At 48.0% G+C, this 27,207-nt stretch overlaps 4 protein-coding genes across 5 annotated transcripts; 1 reads left to right on the top strand and 3 right to left on the bottom strand.

Moving 5' to 3' along the window:
• Window positions 1–1,258: 1,258 nt before the first annotated feature.
• On the bottom strand, window positions 1,259–9,144 carry xrcc1 (X-ray repair complementing 1). Its single transcript, XM_058084059.2, has 17 exons — window positions 8,712–9,144; window positions 8,561–8,653; window positions 7,900–8,007; window positions 7,671–7,829; window positions 7,184–7,258; window positions 6,993–7,116; window positions 6,706–6,815; window positions 5,775–5,928; window positions 5,460–5,700; window positions 4,755–4,871; window positions 4,331–4,412; window positions 4,126–4,225; window positions 3,268–3,313; window positions 2,568–2,701; window positions 2,401–2,491; window positions 2,236–2,311; window positions 1,259–1,814 (listed from the first exon to the last, which is right to left on the bottom strand). Exons 1-17 carry the CDS (start codon window positions 8,760–8,762, stop codon window positions 1,707–1,709), a joined length of 1,869 nt encoding a protein of 622 aa, XP_057940042.2. The 5' UTR covers window positions 8,763–9,144; the 3' UTR covers window positions 1,259–1,706.
• A 322-nt stretch (window positions 9,145–9,466) lies between these two features.
• Window positions 9,467–15,303, bottom strand: LOC131136804 (sialic acid-binding Ig-like lectin 14). The gene is made up of 8 exons (XM_058084060.2): window positions 15,093–15,303; window positions 12,984–13,388; window positions 12,105–12,410; window positions 11,658–11,921; window positions 11,075–11,347; window positions 10,903–11,005; window positions 10,681–10,840; window positions 9,467–10,225 (listed from the first exon to the last, which is right to left on the bottom strand). Exons 1-8 carry the CDS (start codon window positions 15,154–15,156, stop codon window positions 10,085–10,087), a joined length of 1,716 nt encoding a protein of 571 aa, XP_057940043.2. The 5' UTR covers window positions 15,157–15,303; the 3' UTR covers window positions 9,467–10,084.
• Window positions 15,304–19,514: 4,211 nt separating this feature from the next.
• On the top strand, window positions 19,515–21,512 carry lim2.5 (lens intrinsic membrane protein 2.5). The gene is made up of 5 exons (XM_058084064.2): window positions 19,515–19,667; window positions 19,773–19,969; window positions 20,685–20,834; window positions 20,919–21,053; window positions 21,127–21,512. Exons 2-5 carry the CDS (start codon window positions 19,792–19,794, stop codon window positions 21,186–21,188), a joined length of 525 nt encoding a protein of 174 aa, XP_057940047.1. The 5' UTR covers window positions 19,515–19,667; window positions 19,773–19,791; the 3' UTR covers window positions 21,189–21,512.
• Window positions 20,413–27,089, bottom strand: vsig10l (V-set and immunoglobulin domain containing 10 like). Of its 2 annotated transcripts, none has more exons than XM_078797913.1 (13): window positions 26,702–26,757; window positions 26,509–26,576; window positions 25,632–25,961; window positions 25,300–25,572; window positions 24,971–25,237; window positions 24,049–24,291; window positions 23,631–23,912; window positions 23,160–23,252; window positions 22,827–23,036; window positions 22,638–22,757; window positions 22,520–22,560; window positions 22,367–22,450; window positions 20,413–21,946 (listed from the first exon to the last, which is right to left on the bottom strand). In XM_078797913.1, the coding sequence occupies exons 1-13, from the start codon at window positions 26,740–26,742 to the stop codon at window positions 21,872–21,874; spliced, it is 2,127 nt and encodes a 708-aa protein (XP_078654039.1). In that variant the 5' UTR covers window positions 26,743–26,757; the 3' UTR covers window positions 20,413–21,871. The 2 variants fall into 2 exon arrangements, with proteins under 2 accessions (XP_078654039.1, XP_078654038.1); XM_078797912.1 differs by adding an exon at window positions 27,077–27,089 and having other exon boundaries at window positions 20,414–21,946; window positions 26,509–26,889.
• Between the last annotated feature and the right edge of the window lie 118 nt (window positions 27,090–27,207).

Genomic DNA, 27,207 nt, shown 5'->3' with positions numbered 1-27,207 from the left:
CATTGGCTGCAGGACTGATTGGTGGGCGGGGCGTCTGTATCAAGAAGACCCGAGGGGCGTTGTTTCTTTATTGCCAGGTGTTAGCCAATCAGGAGCAATGTCTTTATAAACGAGTCAGGCGTATTAACCCTGCATTGTGCTGCGAGTCAACAATGGCAATTGAAGAGAGAGGGGGAGGTTTCTGGAGCTGAATGTAATGTTAGAACACTCGCGTTTATCGCAAATGTTGATTCAGAATCAGAGGTCAACGTCCAGTTAGCAGTCAAGACCTTCATTTTCCATCTTTCCTTCCTGTGGATCTACACTTTCCATCATCTCCACCAGGAGCCAAATGGACAAACATCAGGTACGGATTGATGAATTGATGAACACTCCAATCATTGCTTCTTATTCAAATGTGCATCTTTGTCTTTGTTTCAGCTTCTCTCTGAAGCCAAATCATACATTCTGGTTCTTTGCTGTTGCCTAGAAGGTGAGCATTTACCTCTAACTCAACATCCTTGAAGACAAATGACTTTTACAAATTAAAGGTTTACGACAAACCAATGATTTTGTGAAAGAAGCCAGCGAACATTTTGACAGAAATGGAAGCGTAGAAGCAGTTGAAGGTCCAAGCAGCGTTGGATGGAATCTAACTGGCCTGTGCGTGTGTACCTAATGTGTGTACCTCAGTGTCTAGAAGCAGTCAGGTGGAAGTAAAATTGCATGAGGCCAAACAAAGTGTCCTCCATGCTGAGAAGCCAAACCACGTCACATTTCCTGCAGCAAGCGTTCACCGGCTCCTCCACCTCGGGGGTTTCCGCTGAAGAGGCCGTGACGTGGAGGTGGTGCACCACAAGCACCTGGAGAAGTTAATTAAGAGAGGGTGAGAGCTGCAATCATTCATTTTCTACCGCTTATCCTCACGAGGGTCGTGGGGGGTGCTGGAGCCTATCCCAGCTGTCTTCGGGCGAGAGACGGGGTCCACCCTGGACTGGTGGCCAGCCAATCCCAGGGCACATATAGACAAACAACCATTCACACTCACATTCATACCTATGGACAATTTGGAGTGGCCAATCAACCTAGCATGTTTTTGGAATGTGGGAGGAAACCGGAGTACCTGGAGAAAAGCCACGCATGCACGAGCAGAACATGCAAACTCCACACTGAGATGGCAGAGGGTGGAACGAAACCCTGGTCTCCTAGCTGTGAGGTCTGCGTGCTAACCACTCGACCGCCGTGCAGCCTGAGCTGCAATCAAAGAAGAGGAAATACGAAACTTTAAAAAGTCTATTCTGTTTATTAAAAGCAAATCAAAGCTGTGTTGCCCTCAGACACCAACGTCCTCACATTATTACGAATAAAGCAGTCTGATCAAACCTGAAAAACACACACACACACACAGTCCAATTGGGCTTTCACAGAGAGAAAAAGTCGTCCCCAGGTAACTTGACCTTTGCCTGACTGCAGCGGCTTCATAAAGGCGTGCACGCCTGCATGGGCTCATCTCATCTCATCTCACAGACAGAGACCCCAGGTAGCTGCGGTACACGGCGACTCAAACCAAAAGAGAATACTATGTGTGGCTTCTGCGGGCAACATTTAGAGAAAGAAAGTCCCAACATTGACAAGGACTGCCAAACATCGGCAGCTGATGAATAGAATGTTCTTCCCTAGCTATGGATAGCAAAGACACAAAAGATGGTGGCCCCTCGGGGGTGTCTTCAAGGCACCACCGTGTATGGCTGGTAGGGCAGCAGCCTCTGGCGCTCGTTGATGTTGTAAATCCAAGCAGGTTTGACAAAATTCAGGTTGCTGTTGTCCATCAGAGCCTGCAAGGAGAAAGGTCGTCCTTCAAACCGACTGATGTGATACGTCTTCACCACAAATGACAATCTTTCAATGGCTGATGTAAAGAACAAACCCGCTATAGTCCAAACATACATATAACATACATAACACCAAACAATAAACCCACGTGGTTGCATGGGCATCAATAAGAATCTGCCATCAATCCTGAGATGAATGGACTGTAGAGACATGGACCAGGTATTCCAAGACCAGCAACCACTGGTGAATGCTGTGGTTTTACACTGCAGCAAATTGTTCTGGTACTCAAGTCCGACCTGGTCTAGCACAAAGAGATCCCCCGACTGCATCCACTTGCATGAGGGGGCCAACGTGGATACTCTACGTCTCATTGCTTGAGAAATGCTGGGCATGTATTGACTTGTGTAAGGAAGGATAACTCACATCCTCGAAGGAGGCGTGCCATCCTTGGCTGGTGACCACAAAGTGCACCTTGTCTGACATGTAGTCCTCCAGCACGCTGCCAGACAGACAAAACACAAAGCCCATGAAGCCAACTCAGGCGTGATTGCCGGGAAAGGGAATCCCATTTAAAATTCCATTTCTAACCCATTAAAGGCAATGATGTAGCGTGTCAGGAGTCGCTGCTCATTGGCGGGGAATTTCCCGTAGAGGAAAAAGTGCTTCCCTTTCAGGAAGTCTGGAAGAAATGAAGAAAGGTCAGAAGAGGAAAAAATAGCATTTCACCACGGGAGGACACGAGATACAAAAGGTACCGGGAAGTTCTGGGATGGGATGATCCTGTTCCTCCTCAGCATCTGTGTTCTCATCCGTGGAGCCACCGTAAGGATCCTCCTCCTTTGGCGCCTTGTTGGCCGCCACGTTCTTCTGTCTGTTCTCCGTCTCCACTCTGATGGAAGCACAAAGACAAGTCTTCCTCTTTTCATGGCTACAGCTGACTACAAGTGTAGCGACAAGAATGAAAAGGCTAAAGGGGATGTACACTTTGAGCATTCCGCTGCACGTGAAACATACAAGATATATGTGTCAGCTAATGTTTATACAGCCCTCAGCAGGCATTGTATTCCATCTCCAAGTAGGCATATACATATATATATATACACACATACATACATACATATACATATACATATACATATACATATACATACATACACACACACACAGGCGACAAAAAGCTTACGTTACACTCCTGATGAAAATGTAAGAGCAGCTGAATGGTAAGGATTTCTATTTTAGGGAAATTTGGTGTTTTTTGAGCTGTGATCTGAAACTTTGGATCAGCCGATGAACAGCCTGTTTGACTTTAATGCTTCTTTGCAATCAACTGCTTTGTGTCACTCCATTTCTTATTTGGCATGTCTACTTAAGATCCAACAGTGTGAAATGTACATCCTTGCCACTTGGACCACGAGTGTACTTGAGTTTGCCTTCAGGATGTGTGCTGTGCTTTACCTCTGCAGCTCATCCTCTGTATCTGCGGCTGATTCGTCATCGTCGTCTGTGAAAGCAAGTGTTTATTTATCAATACATGGAGTGAGAAATCTGCAAAAGCTACCATTTCTCACACAACTTCCACATTCAGGCTAATATTTGAGCAGGGGAGCATCATGCGTCCTGCTGTGAATGAAGAAAAGGTGCGGGACTTATCAGGGACATGTCAGGGAGCGTGCACGTCACAGCACCGCATGGGTGGCTCAAAGGCTGTGAGGCGGCTGGTAACGTGCGTTGTGGAGGGCTAATTAAAAGGGGTTTGCATTGTGCCTCTTCAGTGACGTGCACGGCCTCTTTACTTGTGGCCTGACATTACCATAGAAATGAGAATCATGCACAAGTCCCGTCACAGCAATCAGGCCTCGCTGCTTTACCTGCCGCAACCTACCAACGCCGTGTCATCTTTTGGGTTTCATTACCCACTCGCCCTCCGAGCAATCGCTTCCCATGAGTGAAGACACTTTTACAAAGCACTGCTTGCTTGTTCTTTTCCCAAACAAATACACATTGTAGCCTTCACATTGGGCATACACGCTACACTTCTACGCAATCTTTGGTGGTGCCCCCATCCCGCAGACAGTCCAGGCACTTGTTGGACTTTCCTCAACCTCTCTCCTCCAAGTTCTTCATGAGCTGATAAACGCTTGACTGGGGTGCCATGGTGACAGCACGTGTTTCCATGTTCGAGATTTCATTAAGCTATTTAGCTAATTGGTGTATGATGATGACTGAATGTTGTATTCACCATTAGTCAATGATTAATGATTAATCCAAACACGTGGTTGGTGTTTGGAGCATGTGATGTACTTTGCCACACACCTGGCTCATCGTCAACATCAGTGGAGGCGGCATACTCGTCTACCTTCCTCTCCTCTGCCTCCTTTTTAGGGGTGACCTGCCTCTGAGGCTTAGGCGGAGTCTGCAAAGCGAGGAAACATGAGGGTGTTGAAGGCGGAGCCTGCGAGAGCAACGTGACAAAGTGCCGACATCACATCATTCCATGAAAAAAACCCCAACAACTTACCTTTGCACTGATTTCCTCCTCGCTCTGGTCGTCCACCTCCATTCCACTCTCTGAGCTGGACTCTGCGCCATCCATCAAATAGCTAAACGGGGCACACACAAAAAAGAAGATGAAACACCCTGCAAATATCACTCAATCTCACTCCCCATCAGGTGCACCTTATTCTGTTGGGGGAAAGGTTATGGAAGCCCACAGTGCACTGAGAGGCAAGAGTGCTGCCAGCATGCTTAATGAGTGCACTGTCCATGTGGGTTAGGGGTTGTTGGGAAATAAAAATAGGCCACATGTTTTCACATGCCTAACGCTGTTAAAACATAACATAGATGAGATGAATCGATGTGTAAAACGTTTAAAGCCATTTCTAAAGCTTTGGGACTCCAGCCGACCACAGTGAGAGCAAGGTCTTTGCCCCAACCCCCGTTACCGTTTGTAGGAGATTTTCTGTTTCTTTTTATGGCAGTCCATCACCCACTCCTTGCGCACGATGATGCCCCCTGCTGACTTCACCTGGCTGTACTTGGGGGTGTTAGCGAAGGCACAGCTGGATATTAATGAGAAACACAGATTAGACAGCAGAAGAAAAATGTTCTCGTCTGCAATAGTGGAGAGTCCATGGCACCTTCTTTACACCTCATTTTCAACACCATGAAAGCAACAACAGGCACCACTCCTCCTTTCCTAGCAGAATACTCTGTTTTCACAGGAGTGACACGAGCAGATGATGATATATCATAATAATAGTAGTAGTAGTAGTAGTAGTAGTAGTCATAATGTAGTAGTAATGGTTTTCCCATATTTACAGAGTGGGTGTGCAGCAGGTACCTCCAACTCCACAGCTGCCAGAATCTCAGATTCAGGGTGGGCGATGTGGTTTTGGCCCTGGTTGTGGAACTGTGGACTCTATACTCTCAACAGGGTCTTTGAGGGTGCATGGGAGTTTGTCCAACCAGTCTGTGTGTGTTTTGTGGACTTGGAGAAGGCATTTGTATGTTGTATATGTATGGACGGCTGATTGCACTATTTGGTTTGTACTTCTGTATAAGTGACAAGAAGAAAGGCACGTACTCTACTCGGTGGAAGCATCCAGGAGGGATTAGTGTACCGGGAATGATGATTTCCAGATGCTTACATGAGGTGTGTTGAGTCAGGCGTCCAGTCCGGTCTGTATTTGGCTCCCATTTCCAGCGCCTTCTCCCTCAGCTCGCCTCTGAAGGGATTCTGGAAGCCGCTGAGAACAAACACCACCCCCTCCATGATGCGCTTGAAGGGAACTTGGTCCGGACTCTGTGCTTTGGTGGGTTTTTGCTGTTTGGGTTTGGGCAAACTGGCCCGCTTCTTTTCAGCGGAGGAGGTTGCCTCGACTGGTGAGGCTACAAAGACCAAGCAAAGGTTAAAAAATGTAAGATGGTGCTGCCAATGTGAGCAACCCAGGTGTTGGAGGTACCTTTGGGGGCGCCGGGATTCGGTGTGCCGCCCTTCAACTTAGGTGTGACAGGTTTGAATTCAGGCGAGATGCCAGGGCTGCTTTTCTTGGAGGGAAAGGGCCCAGGGGTGCACTGGCGCTCTTTACTGAACTCAAACTTTCTCTTAGCAGGCGGCTGTGTAGGGAAGGGAGAGGAAATGATGACCTCCACCAAGGACGTTATATGTTCTTAATTATGGGAATGGGGTTTCTAAACATTTCAAAGATCCTTCTGGTAAAGTCGTCCCTCACCACTTCACTCTTCCAATTTTGTGGCGTTACTCTGTCACAGCTTTTCAAAATAAATGATTGTTGTTTTGTGGTTGACTGTAGTCCATTATTAGCCAAAAAACTGGAAGATGTAATGAAATGTGACATTGTTGGCCTAAATGAAGCATAAAAGTGGTTAAATGAAGTCAAACCCTAACCTAACATTTTAAGTAGTGTCATGTTTAGCTGAGTGCTAGCAGTTGGGGGTGCGAGTTGTGGCCAACAGCAGCTCCTGTGTGAATGTTCACTGCATGAGTGTTCTTTGCTGGTGAACAAAGCCACTGGCGTGCATCAAGATGAGCTGCATTACAGTAATACTCCACCGTGGTCACTCGGTGTCAATGATGCTGAGACACCAGCTACGGCGGGACGTAAGCTGTCAATGCTGATGTATGCGTATCTGTAACGTCTTAAAAAAAACACCAGTTATCATATGGGTCTTGAGAAGCAAAAAAATAAATCTTGTGCATCCCTACGGCGGGGCTGCCACTTCCACATCATGTACAAGAAGAATACTTGGTTTGAAACAATTGCATAAGCCAGGCTTAGCTGAAAAGCTAAAATGCAGAATATCAGTGTGACGCTTCAAGGTAGCCTGAGAGATGGAGATGATGATGGTGATGATGATGATGATGATGCCTACCTGTGGCGAGGCAGAGCAGGAAGATGAGGCTTGGCCTGATGGGGAGGTGGGCGGGCCGGCGGCCTGCAGGGCAACAGTGGCGTAGCTCATCTTGTTGCTTGGAGGAGACACTGGAGAGAAAGGGCACAAAAAGATGGTTGGAGGAGGAGGAGAAAGGACGGCAGCCCTCCACAAAGCTTGGTCCTAGATGACAATGAAGTCCATCCGCCTTGGGGTCTGCTTAGCATATTACTTTTCAAGATGATGAGAGCTTGGTGGGGTCTAGCTAGTGAAGGTAATGCATTTGCCTTTCGGAGAAGCACTGGACTTGGCCGCAGCTTCCCGGCTGAAAAACAGACTGCCAGGCTGGAGGTTGGCGCTAGACGAGGGAGCATCTTCCTTCACCCTGAACTGACCCAGCTTAGTCAGCTTCTACACAGCCAGAGAGAAAAACACCAACAATGTCCTGGAAAGACTTGGGAAAAATGTCACTTCTTACCGGGGACGTCACCGGGGGATGGTTTTTGTCTGGAGGAGAATGGAACTTGACGAAGGCCAGGCCATAGGCGATGTTCTAAGACAAGCACACATCTTCTACTTCACTGTCAATTACACACGGCTTCAACAACTAGTGTCCTCCTTTACAAAACAGCGTTCAGAAGCCAACATTGGACAATAGACATACTGTATACGACGAGAATGTCAGCATGCAAAAATGTCAACAATTATGAGAATGAAGCAGAAATCTTCCAAGAAAAAACTCTTAATTTTTCTGTAAGTTCTTCTCTCTTCCACGACTCATCATCGGTGATCGGCGCAAACCATCCACCAAGGACTGCATACAGAATCTGCTCCGTGATGAAGTTACTACACAGGCCTGTTTCCACAAATAAATATCTATGCTACATCCCAATTACCACATCTAAAAAGTCCCAATTATCAGGCATGAAAAGATGCATCAGGTCTCCAGACGCATATAGCCTTACCTTACTGTACGGCTGGCTGCAGACAATCTTCACCCGGTCCCACTTCCCCTGCGCCGTGCTCTTCTGCAGTTGACCGGGTCCAAAGAAGCGCACCCTGTTCATGTTGGTGCCGTTCCGACTCTCTGTGGGTGACATGAAGGACGACGTGACCAGCAGCACCTGAAGGAAACACAGCCGGCTTATACCAGGAGCAATACCAAATGCAGGAGTCGTGCACGTTGCTTTCTACCTCGTAGTCCTGCTCTCTGGCGGATGAGGAATTCCCCACCAGCACCTCCACGAAAGCAGAGCCTTCATTCCCAATGTCGATGCTGTGCACCTGCTCCTCCTTCTCAAGCTAAAGTCAGATGGGATTCATAATGTAGTTTGGGTCATGAGCATATTGCCAAAAGCCTGTACAGTAGATGGTGAAATGAGCCCTGAATGTAACAAATGTAACAAGATGAAGACAGAAGACATGGAGCGGCCTGAACTAGCTTGCAATCGGGCGGGGCCGCCTTGAAACACAAGACCTCCGCGTCAAACCCTGTCAATATCGATATGCTTGTTTTTGACATGGTGCTTAACACAAATATCAATGTGTCGCCCAGCCCTGATACGATGTCATACTTCCTCACATTGGCCGTGCACCCCTGAAAAGGAAATCACATTTTAGTATGGACTGAGAAGTGATGTCATGCTCTGAAAGTGCCGTGATCCTTCAACATTGTTCTACAATTGGACTTCGGGACCGTTTGGCTCTGCACTGCATCCAAAAATGCACAAACAGCATCACCTGCCAATCTTCCCACAAACAGCATCACCTGCCAATCTTCCCACAAACAGCATCACCTGCCAATCTTCCCTAAATGTTTGTCCAAGTATGAAGCAGGAAGGCGGGAAAGACACACCTGCAAGATGACCGAAGTTTGCTTCTCTCCGGCTCTCGCCGCCTTCCACTTTCGATAGGTGTCGGAGCTCAGCAGGTTGTCTGCTTTGTGAGTCTGCACGACACAAAGCACATTTAAAGGCTTATCTTAGCGGAATAGCTTCATAACTTACATTGTCCTCCGTGCTGCAGGACACGACGTGTTGGAGTTTGATTTCGGGCATGTTGTTGTTGAGGCTTGTTAATCAACCCGTGTGCGGGATTAAGCATCTGTTTTCTCTTCAGATGCTACGGTTACTCACCAGACACAGATCGCCATAAAATTAGTACTTTGGCCGCAACAACCGGATATGTATGGACTCTCGCTAGCGTGCTAGCAAACAATAGGGAGGGTTAACTTTTTCCACCAATAATCCCAAATACTTGGGGTGGCGAAAATTTTTAAAGTATTTATTCGATGCGCATCTGCTTTCTCTTCGGTAAGAATAATAAGTATATAGTTTATAAATTGCACATGATATCGAAGTTTCGATTGTTTTCCCACCGAAAACCAATGCGTGCATTGTCACCACATAACTTCCGGTATGTCTACCCAATCAAAAAGAGGGTCGCTTTCTTCTGCAACGTAATTGCGACCCGGTGAGAACTACCGCCACTAGCTGGTCAAATTTTGGTATTGCATGTATTTATTCAAGACGCTCAGAGACCCTAATGACGCGCTCGGCCATCTCTGTGTGGGGTTTGCATGTTCTCCCCGTGCATGCGTGGCTTTTAAAGGTATGAACGTGGGTGGGATTGGTTGTTTGTCTATATGTGCCCTGGGACCCCGCCCCCCCCCCGCGAAGTCAGTTGGGTGGATGGATATTCAAGACGCATCGTTTACTTGATCTTCAATGATCGAATAATGAATGAATAGGAATTGCATATGTATTGGGTCACGTTAACATTTAGTCAGTGAGCAGAATGACCACACTGTGACTTGAAGACAACTTTCAAATAAATCAAACGTTTAAAATGATGACGAGATGAAGAAGAAAAAGTGTTACATGGAAAGCCAGACAGACTCACAAACGAGAGCATAAAATGTCATCCACGTCCAATGGAAATAAGTATGGGCTGGTTTGTGACCGTTAATATTTACAAATAGCTTTCATTTGAAAATGTATGGACATGAATTCATCATCTTCATTTTTTCTTGACTTTATTTAAATGTGCTGATTGAATTCAATGAAGTAGTGCGCACATGATTATATCATATATGTATATGATATATTATGATTATATAAGAATAAGAACGTGTGTCCAAGCACTGCCTTTCGCCAGGAAGCTTTGCTGAAAAATGTAATGAAGCTTTCATTGCGTACGTCCTCCAGAGGAACATCCAAGGTCACCACAAAGGCCATGTGCATGAGCCTGGAGAGGCGCCATGAAGAACTGTCATCTGTGCTGGTGTGCATGTAAGACCACGTGACCTCCAAACCTCCTCATCCCTTCTATCACGTGAAGAAGATGACGGTGAAGGCCCAACACGCATTCAGAGTTCAGACTAGAGGACCTCTAGGTAGATGGCTGACTCAGGATCAGCGGTAGCAGCGCTCTGCACCTCCCTGTTGGTCTCCGCTGCATGGACACGTCCACCCCGACCCCCCCTCCTGCGTTCGCCACCTCTTCTGCCCATTGGACGGACCTAAGCATCAACACATGTAGTCAATAGAGGCAGGGATTCCACATCCCAACATTTATCCCTCTAACGCTAACCATTCATTCATTTTCTACACGCTTAACCTCACTGCTGGAGCCTATCCCAGCTGTCTTGGGTCGAGAGGCGGGGTAAAATATTTTTGGAATGTGCATAAACAGGGAGAACATGCAAACTGCAAACAGCAGAGAATCCAACCCTGTTCTCCTAGTTATGTGGCCTGTGCGCTAACCACTCGACCAACGTGCAACCCAACTGTACACCACATTTATTCTCATACATTTCATTTCATTTCATTCAGATTCTTTTCTAATTCTAATATACTTACAGTTTTCAAAGAAATCACAATAAAAATCACGGAAACGGGAATGGTCTGTTCCGGGGTCAAACAGCAGCCTAAATCCTTTCTTGACTGTTCGAAGTACATTTCAGCATCCTGGTACCTGCGTGGTGTGCACAAAGTGAGGCGTGCAGTTCTGGTAGACCAGCTGGTAGCTGCCATTGGTGTACACGTGGGTGACCTCCGTGCAGTTGATGTAGAGGGGCATGCGCTCCTGATGGAGGCCTGATCCTCCTGGGACGGGACGTCTAGTCAGGCCTTGTCTGGGAAGAGATGAGCGAGTCAGGCCCACATTGCAGCTGTGCTAAGCTTAAAGAAATCTTACTTTCCAGCCTTCTTCTTGCAGGAGAAGAAAACCAGCGCAGAGAGGACGAAGCTCGCCAAGATGGCCGCAGCGGGGACCACAAGGCACAACAGCAGGAGGGTGTCTGCACCGACAAAAAGCAGCGTTTATGCTCCCCTTTTCCAAGAACGAGTGTTTTTCTACACCTGTGCACCTGGTCCTTGCCCGCGCTGCAACAGCGTCAGCGAATCGTTCCCAAGGCCGTTGAGCGCCAAGCAGGTGACCGTCTGGGGCCCGTCCACGCGGCCCCTCAGAGTCGACGTGAGCATGTCGGCGGTGAGGGATGCATTGTAGTCCGGGGGCAGGGCTGTGCCATTGATGTTCCAAGTGAGGACGGGTTGCGGGTTGGAGTCCGCCGAGCAGCGGCACGACAACTCCCGCCGCTCCACGATGCACACAGAAGACGTCCTCTGGATGACGGGCTTATCTGGAGGAGAGAGCCCCGAAATGAACCTTGATTTAGTTCTCCTTTGGGTCAGGCCAGTTATGCTGGATGACCACCACCATAACTCTGTCCTGGACTGTCCTGGTCTCAAAATATCACTTAACAAGAAACTGGCTGGGCAAAAAGCAAAGACTAAAGTCTGAATAAAGTCCAAATATTAAGACAAAAAGTTATCATCCAACCAGAAAGAGTTGCTCAGTGGCCGACCTCGCTTACTGCGAGCATGCTAACGTATTGCTAAATGGGCCTGACGGCAGCTGAGGATTTCATCCAAGCAATGATCGATGATTACATTGAACGTTGAGGAGAGTGGGCCGAGACTCGGCGCGGCCGAGCGGGTTCTCCACCGAACAGCGGACGGCCGTGTCCCGCGTCACGTTGTACAAGCGGATGGTGTGGGTGCTCTGGCCCGGGTGCACCGTGCGGCCGTGTTGGGTGTAGGACCAGCGATAGGCCGATGCCGGCGGGTCGGCTTTACAGGAGCAGGCCAGCAGGGCACTGCCCCCCTCCTGCACGCTCAGGGTGCGCACCTGCACCGTCACATCTCTGGGTGGAACTGTGAAGCAGGAAGTGGAAATATGATGACATTTCACGTCGCGTGGGGCACAATTATTCCTGCCCCAAAAGGACAGGGAGAGTCGGCAGTAATAGGAAGACAAAAGACTTAGACTATAAAAACCAAAGTGAATCTCCTGGGGCAGTTCTTCACTTGCCCCTCATGTAACAATGCGTTGCTTACATGTAACACGCAGATCCTTGACGGCGACCACCGTTTTGCTTCCCGCATAGCTAAGCTCACATCGCAGGCCAGCCTTGACCCGGTGCGACACCCTGAAGGTCAGCGAAGCCTGCAACACCGGCAAGGGGGCGTCTGGCTGGAGAGTCCGGACCTCCTGAGCCCCGAGTGGATGCACGCCCCGCTCCCACCGCCAGTGCAGGGTTGGAGGCGTGGCGGGGCAGCGGTAGCTGACGCTGCAGTTCAAGGTTACCTCCTGTCCCTCCTCGGCCGACGACACGCCGCTTATAACGGGAGCCTCCGGGGTGACTAGCAATGGGGAGAGGACCCGTGAGCTCCATTTCATGGGCTGCTTTTCCATCTGGGACTCCTTGACTTGTTCATAGCAGTCATACACGCCCCTACAGGACTTTCTTCCCACAAGACAGCAGACAGACTACATGATTGGTCACCTGTTGCTAGGCAGAATGCCTGGGGCTCAGTCATCATTGCCCCAAAAGTCCAAAAAGTGAAAACAAAAGCATGATGTCGGCGCCAGTTTAAAAAAAAACTTCCAGAAAGAAAAAAAAGGGAAACATGGTGATATTGTGAAGAAAAAGAACATCTTTGTTGTAGCATCAAGTCAACATAAAAAGTGGTAAGATTGAAGGTTGGCGTAAAAGATATGAAATGATGGGAATGAAGTCCAAATAGTACCAGGATTATTTCAAGATCCTTTCATTTGTCACAATGTTCTGTATGCTCGGTCGTCAAAGCGGACATGTGAATACAAATGAACGAGAGTTACCAAGCGTACTTGAAGGCCTCATCATGTGACCAGCGCCACAGGGGGGGGGGGGGGGGACTGCAGAAGACAAGTAGAACAAGAAACGTGGTACTCACCTGCTACAACCAGGGTGAAGGACCTGGCCCTCCCCCAAGATGAGTCCCCACTTGTCTTCAGAGACACCTCGTAGACCCTCATGTCGTCCACGCTAAGCCTGTCCACCTTTAGGGAGCAGTCTCCCTCCAAAACCTGACCTGACAGAGACGTCCGGCCCCGGAAGTCCCCGCTGATTTGTTGTGCGTCCTCGCTGTTGAACGCCGTGCGGCTTTGGCGGAACACGAAGTCTCCGCTGGCTCGGTAACGCATGCGGACGTCCACACGCTCCTTCCTGGACGGCGGGCGGGAGGAGGCCCCGGGGGTGAAGGAGCAGGGGACCAGCACGCATGAACCCGCCACAGCGAGGACACGGTCTGGGATAGTGGGCTCAGGGGGACGGGACCGCACCCCGTCCAACATGGCCGCTGTTTGGGTGGAGAGATAATGATGGTGTGCCAGGATGTACTAGCATGCTAGCAGGAAATGGTACATACACTTGGAGGAATGTTCAAAAGGCTTCTCTGAGGAATTGTGGCAACATCCCACACAGGGCCCGCCCGAGCCTTCATGGGGCCCGAAGCAAAATTGGATTTTGGGGCCCTCATACACACACAAAAAAAATTCCTTCTTTCATTTTGAAGTTAATTGCTCTTTGGGGCCCCCTGCTGGTCCCAAGGCCCTAAGCAGGTGCTGAGTTCACTTACACCTTGGGCCGGCTCCCATCCCTACTGCAGCAATTCTCTAGGTGCTACAGGCTGGACTCAACCATACGCTGATCTCACTGGTCCCAGTATTGAGCCCTGGGGTACTCCACATGTAATATTTACTCTCCGAGCTTCACATATTGCTTCCTGTTAGCGAGGTAATCCTCTGATTCCATACCTTTCTAATTCTCATCAATTGTATTTTGCCTATTCCATAAATACGGCATTTCTATGCCTTCTTTGGATGGTCTACAGCGTCAGTGGATTCTTCCCAAGTACATTAGCTCTGTGTTCGATTCACTTTCTGCCCTTTGATACATTTGTCTACCCCGTTATTCTATATAGATATATTATTTATTAATCTATTGCTTCTCTGCCATTTTACAACCTCAGAAATGTTCCCGTCTGGAATGACATCCAATCAAATCAAATCATTAGACACAGCATCGCTCATGTCGCCAGTCGTGAATAAAGATATCAGATCATTGATCATGTTTTACTCATGATTGATTAGACACAGCATCGCTCATGTCGCCAGTCGTGAATAAAGATATCAGATCATTGATCATGTTTTACTCATGATTGATTAGACACAGCATCGCTTATGTCGCCAGCCGTGAATAAAGATATCCGATCATTGATCATGTTTTACTGCTGATTGATTAGACACAGCATCGCTCATGTCGCCAGTCGTGAATAAAGATATCCGATCATTGATCATGTTTTACTGCTGATTGATTAGACACAGCATCGCTTATGTCGCCAGTCGTGAATAAAGATATCAGATCATTGATCATGTTTTACTCATGATTGATTAGACACAGCATCGCTTATGTCGCCAGTCGTGAATAAAGATATCAGATCATTGATCATGTTTTACTGCTGATTGATTAGACACAGCATCGCTCATGTCGCCAGCCGTGAATAAAGATATCAGATCATTGATCATGTTTTACTGCTGATTGATTAGACACAGCATCGCTCATGTCGCCAGCCGTGAATAAAGATATCAGATCAAATGAAAAGTAATCAAATGAAGAAATGAAGAATGTTGGTTGTGTTTCGGGTTCGATGCTGATGAAGTCAAATAGCAAAGATAGTCAATACTCAATGAACGTGATTGATTATTTAGTAGCTTGCTCACAATTCCTCGGAAACGCAGCTATTTTTAGAAAAGGGAAGGGGAACTGCCTGTTTTTCTACAACACTCCAAAAAGTTGAAATCTACGCAAGACTTCAATAACTTTATAATAACTAGCAAAAAGACCTTTTGTTGTTACCAGCCGTACTACCTTCATCTAGTTTGCTGAAGTATTACTTCAAAGTATTACTTCCTCTTCTTTCGTTCTGCTTAGATGTACCACTGGACGAGGAACATGACATCAGATTCATTGGAAGAAGGGTCGCAGTAGAAGGAGGACTCACCAAAGACCAGAAGAGTCCACATGAGCGAGTCCTGCGTGGTCTCAGCAAACACGGAGCATGCCATGCATTCCTTCCGACATCCTCCGTGTCACGCAGACAAGACACTCAGACAGCAAGGGACCGCAGGAAGCAAACACGTGACGGCCGGTGACTCAACCTCATGATGGAGGACGTTTCCTGTCTCAGGCCCGGACACAACATTAGGTACACCTGCTGCACTTATCGAATCAGATGCCATGGGTCCGTAAATGTTCACGGAGAGCTGAGTGTAGCTTTATTTCAAACATCATTATTATTATTATTGTTCAAACTTTCCTTCATTCCTCATCTCTGACATGACACGAGCCTTTTTGCTGAGGTGGGTGCCATGGTTGCTGTTCCCTAGCAAAGAACAAAACCACTCAGTGCCCTCTGGAGTGCCCTCTGGAGTGCCCTCTGGCGTTCATTCATGTCATGGCAGAAGGTCTTTACACGACTCCATCATCTACGGTGTACTGTATCCAATGCTCTTGGTACTACACGACTCCATCATCTACCGTGTACTGCATCCAATGCTCTTGGTACTACACGACTCCATCATCTACGGTGTACTGTATCCAATGCTCTTGGTACTACACGACTCCATCATCTACGGTGTACTGTATCCAATGCTCTTGGTACTACACGACTCCATCATCTACGGTGTACTGTATCCAATGCTCTTGGTACTACACGACTCCATCATCTACCGTGTACTGCATCCAATGCTCTTGGTACTACACGACTCCATCATCTACCGTGTACTGTATCCAATGCTCTTGGTACTACACGACTCCATCATCTACGGTGTACTGTATCCAATGCTCTTGGTACTACACGACTCCATCATCTACGGTGTACTGTATCCAATGCTCTTGGTACTACACGACTCCATCATCTATGGTGTACTGTATCCAATGCTCTTGGTACTACACGACTCCATCATCTACCGTGTACTGTATCCAATGCTCTTGGTACTACACGACTCCATCATCTACGGTGTACTGCATCCAATGCTCTTGGTACTACACGACTCCATCATCTACGGTGTACTGTATCCAATGCTCTTGGTACTACACGACTCCATCATCTACGGTGTACTGTATCCAATGCTCTTGGTACTACACGACTCCGTCATCTACGGTGTACTGTATCCAATGCTCTTGGTACTACACGACTCCATCATCTACGGTGTACTGTATCCAATGCTCTTGGTACTACACGACTCCATCCTCTACCGTGTACTGTATCCAATGCTCTTGGTACTACACGACTCCATCATCTACGGTGTACTGTATCCAATGCTCTTGGTACTACACGACTCCATCATCTACCGTGTACTGTATCCAATGCTCTTGGTACTACACGACTCCATCATCTACGGTGTACTGTATCCAATGCTCTTGGTATTACACGACTCCATCATCTACGGTGTACTGTATCCAATGCTCTTGGTACTACACGACTCCGTCATCTACCGTGTACTGTATCCAATGCTCTTGGTACTACACGACTCCGTCATCTACGGTGTACTGTATCCAATGCTCTTGGTACTACACGACTCCGTCATCTACGGTGTACTGTATCCAATGCTCTTGGTACTACACGACTCCGTCATCTACGGTGTACTGTATCCAATGCTCTTGGTATTACACGACTCCATCATCTACCGTGTACTGTATCCAATGCTCTTGGTACTACACGACTCCGTCATCTACGGTGTACTGTATCCAATGCTCTTGGTACTACACGACTCCATCATCTACGGTGTACTGTATCCAATGCTCTTGGTACTACACGACTCCGTCATCTACGGTGTACTGTATCCAATGCTCTTGGTACTACACGACTCCATCATCTACGGTGTACTGTATCCAATGCTCTTGGTACTACACGACTCCATCATCTACGGTGTACTGTATCCAATGCTCTTGGTATTACACGACTCCATCATCTACGGTGTACTGTATCCAATGCTCTTGGTACTACACGACTCCATCATCTACGGTGTACTGTATCCAATGCTCTTGGTACTACACGACTCCATCATCTACGGTGTACTGTATCCAATGCTCTTGGTACTACACGACTCCATCATCTATGGTGTACTGTATCCAATGCTCTTGGTACTACACGACTCCATCATCTACCGTGTACTGTATCCAATGCTCTTGGTACTACACGACTCCATCATCTACGGTGTACTGCATCCAATGCTCTTGGTACTACACGACTCCATCATCTACGGTGTACTGTATCCAATGCTCTTGGTACTACACGACTCCATCATCTACGGTGTACTGTATCCAATGCTCTTGGTACTACACGACTCCGTCATCTACGGTGTACTGTATCCAATGCTCTTGGTACTACACGACTCCATCATCTACGGTGTACTGTATCCAATGCTCTTGGTACTACACGACTCCATCCTCTACCGTGTACTGTATCCAATGCTCTTGGTACTACACGACTCCATCATCTACGGTGTACTGTATCCAATGCTCTTGGTACTACACGACTCCATCATCTACCGTGTACTGTATCCAATGCTCTTGGTACTACACGACTCCATCATCTACGGTGTACTGTATCCAATGCTCTTGGTATTACACGACTCCATCATCTACGGTGTACTGTATCCAATGCTCTTGGTACTACACGACTCCGTCATCTACCGTGTACTGTATCCAATGCTCTTGGTACTACACGACTCCGTCATCTACGGTGTACTGTATCCAATGCTCTTGGTACTACACGACTCCGTCATCTACGGTGTACTGTATCCAATGCTCTTGGTACTACACGACTCCGTCATCTACGGTGTACTGTATCCAATGCTCTTGGTATTACACGACTCCATCATCTACCGTGTACTGTATCCAATGCTCTTGGTACTACACGACTCCGTCATCTACGGTGTACTGTATCCAATGCTCTTGGTACTACACGACTCCATCATCTACGGTGTACTGTATCCAATGCTCTTGGTATTACACGACTCCATCATCTACCGTGTACTGTATCCAATGCTCTTGGTACTACACGACTCCATCATCTACGGTGTACTGTATCCAATGCTCTTGGTACTACACGACTCCATCATCTACGGTGTACTGTATCCAATGCTCTTGGTACTACACGACTCCGTCATCTACCGTGTACTGTATCCAATGCTCTTGGTACTACACGACTCCGTCATCTACGGTGTACTGTATCCAATGCTCTTGGTACTACACGACTCCGTCATCTACGGTGTACTGTATCCAATGCTCTTAGCCGTGAAAAAGAGAAGCAAAAAAGAAACATCGAAGTGAAATAGGTTGTTCTTCGACTGATCAAAAGTGCGATTCATCAATGAAAAGTGGCGTGTGACGACACACGGGATCTTGACAGCAGTTCTTTTGGACTGCCTAGCTCTACTGGGAACCTCCTGAAGATCCAAGTGTCAAATGTTGTTACATTGTCGTTTTTCAACTGTTCTTACCTTTTCCATCAGGAGCATACCCTTGCTATGTTCCAAAATTATGAATTCATAAATATTGGCTGTCATAAAATATACAAAGACCACTTCTACGTAGTATTGTGGTCCCTCGGCATCAGGGATGTTACGGGACATGACATTAGATTACGATACCTTTCCCGCCACTTTCCCGAGACGGACTGATCATGGCCAAAACTGTAATTAACAAAGCCGTATTTCCAAAGCCCTAAACAGGTCAACTATGAAATATTCCATCTATGAACCACCATCGACGAGGGACGACTGCAGCGTTTTCTTATTAGAATCCATTGAAATGTTTTCTGATGATTCTTGCTAATGGAATGGTTGAATAGAATGAAAACGATATGATGGATGATATGATGCTCATCCATCCACTGTCTGTGCTAATTCTTCTGTACTTTAAAGTATGTTTGTATTCTATTCATGTCGTCCATGTGTCATGTTTGTCGAAGTACTACTACATGAATGAATTCCCTGAGGGGAGAATACATGTGTTTATCCAAATGTAGTATCTAACATCTCATCTGCCAGCAGCTATCGTCTTTCTATGTGTGATTATTCTCTTGGGTGGGGCCCCAGGTCTGCCCCCGTGTTTACCGTGTCGTTCAATATCAACATTGCCATCTTCAATTCTCTACATAGTATTGTTACCATAATCTCATGCATTTCAGCGTAAAACATTCATTCGGATTTTGGATTCTTTTCTTTGGCGTGGCCCCAGCGCCGACACCCCCGGTGCTCCGTGCTCTGAAAGAAAACGTCGCACCTCAGCAGCTTCCATTGAGCAGAGCAGTACTGCAAGCCTTTGCACATCCACGCTTCCAGAAGGCCCAGTCCCCCCAGCGCCCCCCCACCACCACCATCCACACCCCCCGGACGTCGGCCCCGTCAGGTGTTCTCTGCTGCATGTGGCAAAGGATTTTGCCTCCGTCGACAAAAAAAGTGGAGGGGATAACTTTTTGGAATTTGGCCTTGGGGTTCCTCTTTGACGCTCCGTGCCGGCTTCAACACTTCCCCACGCACTCGCCCCGAAGACAACCTGAGGATTGAAGGTAAGGCACCCGGTGCTTTCAGGACACCACGCCATGCCCCCCGCACCGGTACCTCGGCCTGGCCTTTCGGTGAACGTGACTGACCTTTACTTGTCTTTGCTCCAGAAGTGTCCGAGGCTAGCTCATGATGTACAGCTTCATGGGAGGGGGGCTGTTTTGCGCAATTGTGGGGAACATCTTGCTGGTGGTCTCCACGGCAACAGACTACTGGATCCAGTACCGCCTGTCGGGTAGCTTCGCCCACCAGGGTCTGTGGAGGTACTGCATGTCGGGCAAGTGCTACATGCAGACGGACAGCATCGGTAAGCCGGGCTCACGTGCGGACATCACATGCACTCTAGGCTGGTCGGGCTCATAAAGCCCCCGTGGTCATCTTCGCTACGACATTACGACAACCAGAAGCAAAGCCGTGTTTGTTGGCCACTTCCTGCTTGATGAAAGACGGGACACCTTTCCATTTTCCATTGGCGGGGAGGCACAATGACTCCTTTGGCACTAAAATGGCAAAAAGAGGGAAGAACTAAACTTGAAGCGCTTGTGTGCGAGAAGAAGGTCCAAAAGCCACGGGATTTCAGTACGTGGAATCAAACTATGGAAGGGATTGAGTAAGGCACGTAAACCATGCCAATCCAAGAAGCACTTGATGTTTGCTAAATACAAGGATGAAGACTCTTGGACCACTCGTATTTATGTTTCTGTCTCTCTCTCTCTCTCTCTCTCTCTCTCTCTCTCTACACCCAGTCCCCCCGCATGACATGACATGTGCAATATACAGCATAATGCATAACTTGACTAATTCTATACTTCAATTAGGCCTTTCTTTAAATGAAATTCATTCATTGGCCATCTTGTGTTTGGACCAACAACAGCCTGCATGCGTTCCACACAAAAGTGATCCTGTAGGACTTTTTGAAAAAGCGAGTGAGGGCGCCATGTTTGAACTGCAAAGACATGCATGCTGTATATCCTAAATGTATGATCCATGAGCCTTCCTCCGTGTGCCTTCGGCTCTTCTAGCCTACTGGAACGCCACGCGGGCCTTCATGATCCTGTCGGCCATGTCCTGCTTCGCCGGCATCATCGCAGGCATCCTGTCCTTTGCACACTTCTCGGCCTTCGAGAGATTCAACCGCTCCTTCGCCGCCGGGATCATGTTCTTTGTTTCAAGTGGGTGGAAAACACACAGCAAAGCATGAGCAGGAGAGCAGGACACATGACATCCATCCATGTGACCTTCTGGTGTCCCGCTAGCTCTGTTTGTCCTGCTGGCCATGGCCATCTACACCGGCGTCACCGTCAACTTCCTGGGCAAGCGCTTTGGAGACTGGCGCTTCTCCTGGTCCTACATACTGGGCTGGGTGGCGCTGCTCATGACCTTCTTCGCAGGTGGCGACGCTGGCGTGCCTAATCAATGGTCTTGCAAGAAGAAGTCGTGTAAAGACGTGTTGTTGTTTTGCAGGAATATTCTACATGTGTGCCTACAGGATGCACGAGTGCAGACGAGTGGCTGGCCCACGGTGACAAGGATGCCACACCCTTCCGGAATAAATGGATACTACTCCTACTACATCTTCTACTCTCTGTGCTTCTGGACACAAATATTGTATTTAGTCAGGAAGACTGCATGTATTTTCACATATCCTGAATAATATTGTTAGTAATAATACTCAGAAATCAAATCATCCAAATAATTGGACTTTGCTGTTACTTTATCCAATAAAATATGTCCTGCAGTTTTGGGACAAAATCATGTACAAAAAAAACCTAAACTACCTCATTTCAATCATTTTATAATAATGACATTACTGCAAAAATGTTTGTGATGAATAAATAACTTTGGGGGGTTGCAATAAATTTGTTGTTTTTTGGGGGATATATATATATATATATATATACACAAAAACTACTACCATATATATATAATACACAAAAACTACCACTACTACTGTAGTAATAATACACACTTTTGGGTTTCTTTAAACGTCTTGTGTGTAGTTTTGGTGCAAAATAGAGTGAACCTCTAAATGTAAAAAACATAATTAAAAAATACCAGTCTTTAAATGTCTCCGATTTAACAAGACTTCACAACAACAAAGCCAAAGTATTAACAAAGTAATGTGAGACAACGAGAAAAAAGAGGCTGAATGTCAGTATGGCTCCTCATGCAGCAGAATGGAAATTATACTGGAGAATATTTCATTGCTTTATACGGTTGTTGCAACTCTGACTGGGGGTGGGGGCACAAAAGAGGGTGGAGCCACTGAAAGACTGGACGGCGTCTGAAAAGCCATAAGAAGAAGACATCAGAAGAGCAGGAGGAAAACAAGAGAAGAGCAGATGGGAAGAGCAGGAGGAAAACAAGAGAAGAGCAGATGAGAAGAGCAGGAGGAAAACAAGAGAAGAGCGGGTGAGAAGAGCAGGAGGAAAACAAGAGAAGAGCAGATGAGAAGAGCAGGAGGAAAACAAGAGAAGAGCGGGTGAGAAGAGCAGGAGGAAAACAAGAGAAGAGCGGGTGAGAAGAGCAGGAGGAAAACAAGAGAAGAGCGGGTGAGAAGAGCAGGAGGAAAACAAGAGAAGAGCAGATGAGAAGAGCAGGAGGAAAACAAGAGAAGAGCAGATGGGAAGAGCAGGAGGAAAACAAGAGAAGAGCAGATGGGAAGAGCAGGAGGGAGACATGAGAAGAGTTTTAGGAGGCCAACCTGGTGTAGTCTGTTGTAATCCGGGGGGGACTTGGGGCCCCCCGGCAGCAGGTTCTGAGGCGTTTGCGTGTGGGTGGTCTGGACCTGTCAGTGACGGTAAGAGAAGAAAGACACTGAAAGAAGAGCTCACATCAGGAAGAGAAGATTCCTGACCTTGTTGGCGGCTCTGGACACGGGATATCTTGCCTGATGACCTACAAAGCACACAAATCAATAGAATCAATCAATCAATAAATCAAGAAATATGTCCGTCGCCTGCGTGTCCTCTGACTTTTCATCCTGCCGGAGTAGAGCAACATGTAGACGAGTCCGCACAGGAGAAGCAGGACGACGATGCTGCAGGGAATTCCAGCTGCGATGCCAGCGATGGCCGGACCACTGAGACCTTCACCTGCCCAAAAGTAGCCATCAGCATGCACGGAAGCAAGAGAGTGCCAGAAGAAGATGGCTTTGCCGTTACCCGGGCCAATCCTGTGGGATGCTGTCGGCTGACCCTCCGCCATTAAGGCTCTGGGGACGACTCGGAAGCGGTACAAGGCTTTGGGATCCAGGTCCAGGATGTCAGCGCTTCTTGCCGAGCCGGGTTTGGGCAAGATGGTGCGGTACGTGTTCGGGCTGCGGCGACCATCCTCGCTCGGGAGGTCCGGCCCGCTCATCTGGATGTCAAAACCTGCGTGGGAACCCGACTTTGTTGTTCCTCCAAAGGGTCACGTGATGTTTACACACCCTCATCTTCCCATCTGCTGACACATCACACCACCCAGCGCTCACGACACACCTTCCCCTCATTCACCTGTCACGATGGAGGTGGGCGGGACTTCCCAGGTCAAGGTGACCACGGTTCCATCCCGGTGCGGGAACAAACTGAAAGCGGAGATGGACGGCTCTGGAGAGACAGGTTGGGAGAAGAGTGAAGATCTTTGCTGCAGACCAACATGCAGCATCATGCAACATCCATGGCTTTATTCCATCCTATCATGGCTTTATTCCATCCTATCATGGCTTTATTCCATCCTATCATGGCTTTATTCCATCCTATCATGGCTTTATTCCATCCTATCATGGCTTTATTCCATCCTATCATGGCTTTATTCCATCCTATCATGGCTTTATTCCATCCTATCATGGCTTTATTCCATCCTATCATGACTTTATTTCAGCTTATAATGACTTTATTCCATCATAAGTGGTGAGGACGTAGCATGATGATAGAAAAGGGTGAGGCTAGTAAGTAAATGAATAAAAGGGGTCGGAGGTCGGCTACCTTGCAGGTGAAGGTGTCCGATGCTGCGTCCTAGAGGGTTGGTGCAGGAGCAGGTGAGGTTGTGGAGGAGGAGCATGCTGACGTTGTGATGACGGATGTTTAAGCGCGTGGTGTCCTCGCTGATGTCATGCTCTGTTCCGTCGCTAACAACGGCCTCGCCCCCTCTGTACCAGGACACCAGAGCGGGGGGCGAGGCCTCGCTGACACAGGAGACGCTGACCACTATTTTGCCCTCAGAATCCACATGGGTTCTCACGGCCGGGAGGAAGTCCACGGGAGCGTCTGGAGGGAAACACCATGGGAGTATACCATACCATGTGCAACAATCTTGGGTGGGCATGACTTCCTGTTTAGAAGCAGTTGTATTAGAACTTAGTCAGTACAGGACGGGGTGGGGGTCGGGTGCTGGTGGACGTACTCGCACTGACGTTACACTTGCTGCCTCCCACTGGATGAACGCCCTCACAGGTGACACTTTTCCCATCCAGGTGGCGTGATGCCTTCACAGTCAGGGTGAACTCTTCCAGCCCGCTGCTGGCGTTCATCAGGTCCGGGAAGGACAGCCGGGCGAGGGGTGTCCCCCCGGACCACCGGCACCCATACTGCAAGTGGACGTTATCCTCGGACTGCACGTAACACGTGGCATATCCCGGAGGCCTCTCTGTCCCAGGAACATGTATGAACAGTTGCAAATGTTGATGAGCACAATGTATCCCATAGGGTATCTTACAATAAGACAATGCAGTCATAAGAAAAAAAAAAGTCATCAATTGATCAACTTCCATCTATCCGTTTTCTACGCCGCTTATCCTCACTAGGGTGGGGTATGCTAGAGCCTATCCCAGCTGGACTGGTGGCCAGCTAATCCCAGGGCACATATAGACAAACAACCATTCCCACCCACATTCATACCTATGGACAATTTGGATTGGCCAATGAAGCTAACATGTTTTTGGAATTGGGGGGGGGGGGAGGGGGGGAGTACCCGAACAGCCACGCATGCACAGGGAGAACATGCAAACGCCACACAGAGATTCCAACCCAGGTCTTCCCATCCACTGACTGTGTGGCCGTCATGCTAACCCCTTGACCACTGTGCGGCCATTTGATCATTTATAATGAATTCTAAACTACTGCATGTGACACAGACCATAAGTAAGTATATATATGTAAGTAAATATATGTAAAAAAGACCATATAACATGTAACCATATATAATATCATATTACACTCGTTAGGGCATCGTGATGCTGATTCCTGACTCTATAGAAGCGACAAGTATGACAAGTAAGGGATGTTGGGTACATGAGGTACTTTTCATGAAATGAGATGCAACATACCATAAACGTGCACGCTGATGCTTTTGTGTCGCTGTGCTCCAGTCACATGGTTGAGGAGCGTGCACGTGTAACGTCCTCTTTGGGCCGTCTGGACGTGGCTCAGACCGAGTACGCCCGTCTGTCCGAGGGACAACGTCTGACCGGCAAACGTCCACGCCACGGTCGGCCGTGGGGACCCGTCTGCCTGGCAGGACAGGGTGAGCGAATCTCCTGATGTGTAAAAGTCCTGAGCTGGCCTGACTCGGATTCTGGGCTCATCTGGACCGTCTGTCCACAAAGAGAAAGGATGAGCCACGGGTGACTTCAAAAGAAACCAATGGAGGGCTTACACAACACGCTGACATTGACGTGAGCCGTCTCGCTGCTGAAAGGGTTACTCAGAGACACGGAGTACCGTCCCGCATCTGTCCGGTCAGGCCTATGGATGGAGAGGCTGCCCGGCTCCACGGAGTAACGGAGGTTGTCTGGTAGGGGGCGTCCGTTGAAGAACCAGAGCTGCCGCTCCACCACGCCTTGCTGCATGCCATACCGCAGCATCAACTCCTCCGTGCCTTCCTGGACACGCTCAGGCAGCAGCGCCACTGTCACATTCTGGAAGCTTTCTGATGGAAATCATGGAATCATTCAGCTTCAGCAGAACCGTGTGAGATCAGCTACTCACCATAAACCCTCAGCGTGAAATTCAAGCAGGCCGTGCCCAATCCAGATTTTGTCATCTCCAGCGTGTATATGCTGCTGTACTCTACAGGCACCTTGATCAAAGTCAGGGATCCGTTTGGTTCCAGCCTCAGAACCTCCCTCTGGCTTTGGGCTACGTCTGGGACAACACCCGAGCCCACCGTCCAAGTGACCACCGGGAGATGACCTTTGAACCAGGTCACAGCGGGGTCAGGGGTGCCACTGAAGGACACCGCCAAGGTCACATTGGTGTCGGCCAGGGCATCCACCCGGGTGGGACCCAATGCGGAAACTAGCAGCGCACAGCCGGCACCTGTTGGGTCACAGCAAGGTCATACGGGATGTTGCAAAGCTTCCGCTTCTTCATACGCTTCCATCAGGACTCTTTAAAGTTTTGATTGGAGGAATAAAGTCAGAATATGAAGGGATGCTACAATCATTAGAAAATAGAAACATTTCTTTTTTTCAAGTGGTGAGGAGAAACAAAACTAGGAATAAAGTTGAAATTTCATCTTGGCTAAAAGTTGTCAAATGACAATAAATCCAGAATAAAGAGATCATTTCATAAACACAGTATTTTAAAGTATGATACATTTGAAACGTTCCAAAGCCAGCCTTTAAGCATCTCTGGAGCAAATGTGAAGGATGTGAAGCTAGCCGGACTATGCACATGTCCTGTGCGACATGAAAATGTAACCACGGTACACATGCAGTACTCGTGGTATATTAAGCAAATAAAATGTATTTGAAAGCAATAAAAGTACAGAAACACATTGGAAAAGTAATGTCTGACATGTAAACCGCATAGAAATCAAGCTAATTGTAATGTAATTGTAATTAATTAGTCTAGTTGTACTTACATGGTAACATGAAGGCAAAAATGATCATCGAGGCTTGGCCCTTTAATGTCTCACGCATCTTGATTTTGCTGAAAAACATCCCAGAAGTCCAGAGATGAAGTGAAAACTGTGAGGCAGAGACAATGTCACCTGGGCAGCCCAGCTGAGGACACGCCCCCCAGCCGAGGACACGCCCCCAGTGACACACCAGTACCTGCATGTGTGCAGCCCATGGAGGAAAGCGACAACAATCATTGCGCTGGTACAACATCAAGTGTTGGCATGTGGTCTTTCATGACAGCTGATTCATACACCAGTGTGGGGGAAGTGTCTTGCCCAAGGACACAAAAACAGTGAGTGTGGATCAAAACTGACATGCTCTACCTCCTGAGCCGCTGACGCCTGAATGACATGAATGAGAAAGGCCGTCTGGCTTTTGAAATGCCAAGACTGCAGAGAGACCTTGGCGGTCCCATCCACGGCTACAGAAGCCAGCTCTTGGGACGTGGAATGTCACCGCTCTGGCAGGGAAGGACCCGGAGCTGGCGTGTGATGTTGAGAAGTTCCGGCTGGATATAGTCAGACTCACCTCCAGAGGGGTTAAACGTGATTTGCTCTGGCCTTCGGGTGGGGGGTTAGAGTCCTGACTGTTTGTGCTTATGCTTACTCCAACAATGTTTTGTAGTGGGACTTCCGTGTCCGTTGCGGCGGCTGATCGGA

Source organism: Doryrhamphus excisus, linkage group LG17 (genome assembly GCF_037039965.1).
Source record: "Doryrhamphus excisus strain RoL-2023G ecotype Guam linkage group LG17, RoL_Dexc_Guam_v1.1, whole genome shotgun sequence".
Lineage (NCBI taxonomy): Eukaryota > Metazoa > Chordata > Actinopteri > Syngnathiformes > Syngnathidae > Doryrhamphus > Doryrhamphus excisus.
The sequence above is the reverse complement of the archived record's forward strand: the minus strand, read 5'-3'. Positions and strand labels throughout refer to the sequence as shown.